At 43.1% G+C, this 2500-nt stretch overlaps 1 protein-coding gene across 1 annotated transcript in view; it reads left to right on the top strand.

The window, feature by feature from the left end:
- LOC132845239 (dipeptidyl aminopeptidase-like protein 6) overlaps positions 1-2500 on the top strand; it is a 51139-nt gene that overhangs the window by 37821 nt on the left and 10818 nt on the right. Inside the window, exons 9-10 of the mRNA XM_060869157.1 lie at positions 1-23; positions 808-905. The exon at positions 1-23 is cut by the window's left edge and continues 132 nt beyond it. Of these exons, the coding sequence (XP_060725140.1) occupies positions 1-23; positions 808-905 (121 nt within the window). The remainder of the gene's footprint in view (positions 24-807; positions 906-2500) is intronic.

Raw genomic sequence — 2500 nt, 5'->3', positions numbered from 1 at the left:
GCCGCACATACCATTACCCCAAAGTACGCCTCTAGATATAGGGGCTTTTTACACCTGGTCACTTCATGCGTTTTCTGTGATCAGATAGCTATCCGATGGTAAAAAGACCAGGTCTAAATGCCCTCCGAAACGTTTTGGAGACTGATATAAATCCGATGGTACAAACCCCTTCAGGAGGTGGTCTGGGACGCGTTTCAGATGAAACTGGACAGGTGTAAATGAATGTGGTTGTTCAAGCCACATACGTCAGCGCTATACTCCTCCCAAACGGAAGTATGTCACTCGCAGGTGACTCACGAGTCGTGCATCGTGCCAGAAACAAATAAATGTAAACGCTGTTTTTTTTGTAACATAACCGTCGTAACGAGTTTTTTCGTCTTCTTTTTGATTGCATTCTGAAAACCGCATACACCAAAGCGTGTTCCGTTTCAATTACTCCGGAAATGAGGTAAAATATATTAGCATTTTGGGCGGGAGTAGAAAGATCGGATCGATATCCGATTCGCCGAGACGCATTTACACTGTACAGTATGTGGCCTAATGTAAATGGAACAGTTTTAACAAATCAGATAGCTATCGGATCAGAGACAACACATGAAGTGACCAGGTGTAAAAAGGCCCTTAGATGGACGTATGGATATAGAGAGAAAGTAGCAGTTTAATTTTCCTCTAGAATACAGCATTAAACAAAAACACTGCATCAGGTCAAATGTAATATTCTGTTCACATACTGTGTTTATATTTGTTCATAATGGGTGTTCATTTGCATATCGACATGTGCTTCTGTTAATGCGTTGTTCTGTGCAGGCTGGAGAGGAGAACCCAGTGATCTCTCTGTATGTCGTGAATCTCAACAGCCCGATACACACCTTACAGATGAAGAGACCCGATGACCACAGGATCAGGTCCGTTTTTTAATCACTTAAATCTCATTTTTATTTTTTTTATTTTTGTGTAGTGTTTGTTAACTTACTGGCACAACAACTAAACTATTCACCATCTCAGTGACACAGTGACTTATACACTGACTTACTTATATACTAAGACTTACATACTAAGCTTAATTGTTTGTGTAGTGCTTTTAATGGGGGGCACGGTGTCTTAGTGGTTAGCACGTTCGCCTCACACCTCCAGGGTTGGGGGTTCGATTCCCGCCTCCACCTTGTGTGTGTGGAGTTTGCATGTTCTCCCCGTGCCTCGGGGGTTTTCTCCAGGTACTCCGGTTTCCTCCCCCGGTCCAAAGACATGCATGGTAGGTTGATTGGCATCTCTGGAAAATTGTCCGTAGTGTGTGAGTGCGTGAGTGAATGAGAGTGTGTGTGTGCCCTGCGATGGGTTGGCACTCCGTCCAGGGTGTATCCTGCCTTGATGCCCGATGACGCCTGAGATAGGCACAGGCTCCCCGTGACCCGAGGTAGTTCAGATAAGTGGTAGAAAGTGAGTGAGTGAGTGAGTGAGTGAGTGAGTGAGTAGTGCTTTTAATGGACATTGTCTCAAAGCAGCTTAACTGAAATGTAAAAATATGGAATCGATATGACAAAGTTTAAAATTAAATTGATATTTATCAACAAAAAGCAAGTCTGAGGCAATGGTGGTGATACGATACGGGGATGAAACCTTGAGCGGAACCAGGCTCAGTAGGGAACCCACCATCATCTGGGTGACTCCAGAGAGAGAGATCATAGATAATGTCCCTTCTACAACTGTGTATATTTAAGTGGATTTGTTCAACCAAAAGCTCCTGAACAACATCTAGGTCAGTGTAATTTCTAAAATCGTTACAGACTTAACACTAAGTCCTGCTGAAACCTTCAAATGTTTACTGATGAAGACCTGAGCGTAAAACTGACCACCACAAAGGCCATCAAAGATGGCGCCATGATCTCCTAGTGGTTCTATCCACTGAAGTCCCATGGGTCACCAAGCTGTCCATGCAGACCCATCTCCAGAAGCAGGGAGAGCACACCAAGCGTTAAGAGTCCAACCAGAAGTAGACAAGACAATGTACATTAGGTGTAAAGTGCAGACAGGGACTCTGACAAGAATAACTATGACAGCAAAACTAAAATAGAGAGCCAGAAGGTGACGCAGAGACATTATGGCTTCCTGGGACATAAAGCGTCCAACCACTCCACAGTCATCAAACCTGAGTAAAGTAAAATGAGGTGCTACAGCATCTAAAAATCCCAGTTCACTAAATACTATTAGCTCATGATCTTCTGCTTTAACTAAGAAAAGCTATTCATATAAAAACTGGACTAAACAAATGTGTTTTTAGCCTGGACTTAAACACCGAGACTGTGTCTGAGTCCTGAACACTAATACTGTTCCATACCTGTGGGACTCTGTAAGAAAAAACTCTGCCCTCTGCTGGAGCCTTTAGTACTCTAGGTACCAACAAATAGCCTGCACGTTTTGATCGATGTAGGCAGGACAGATCATAAAAAACCAAAAGATCTCTCAGCTACTGTAATGTGAGACCATTAAGTGCTTTATAGAT

Source organism: Tachysurus vachellii, chromosome 5 (genome assembly GCF_030014155.1).
Source record: "Tachysurus vachellii isolate PV-2020 chromosome 5, HZAU_Pvac_v1, whole genome shotgun sequence".
Lineage (NCBI taxonomy): Eukaryota > Metazoa > Chordata > Actinopteri > Siluriformes > Bagridae > Tachysurus > Tachysurus vachellii.
Note: the sequence above shows the minus strand (reverse complement) of the source record. Positions and strands in the feature narration are given on the sequence as shown.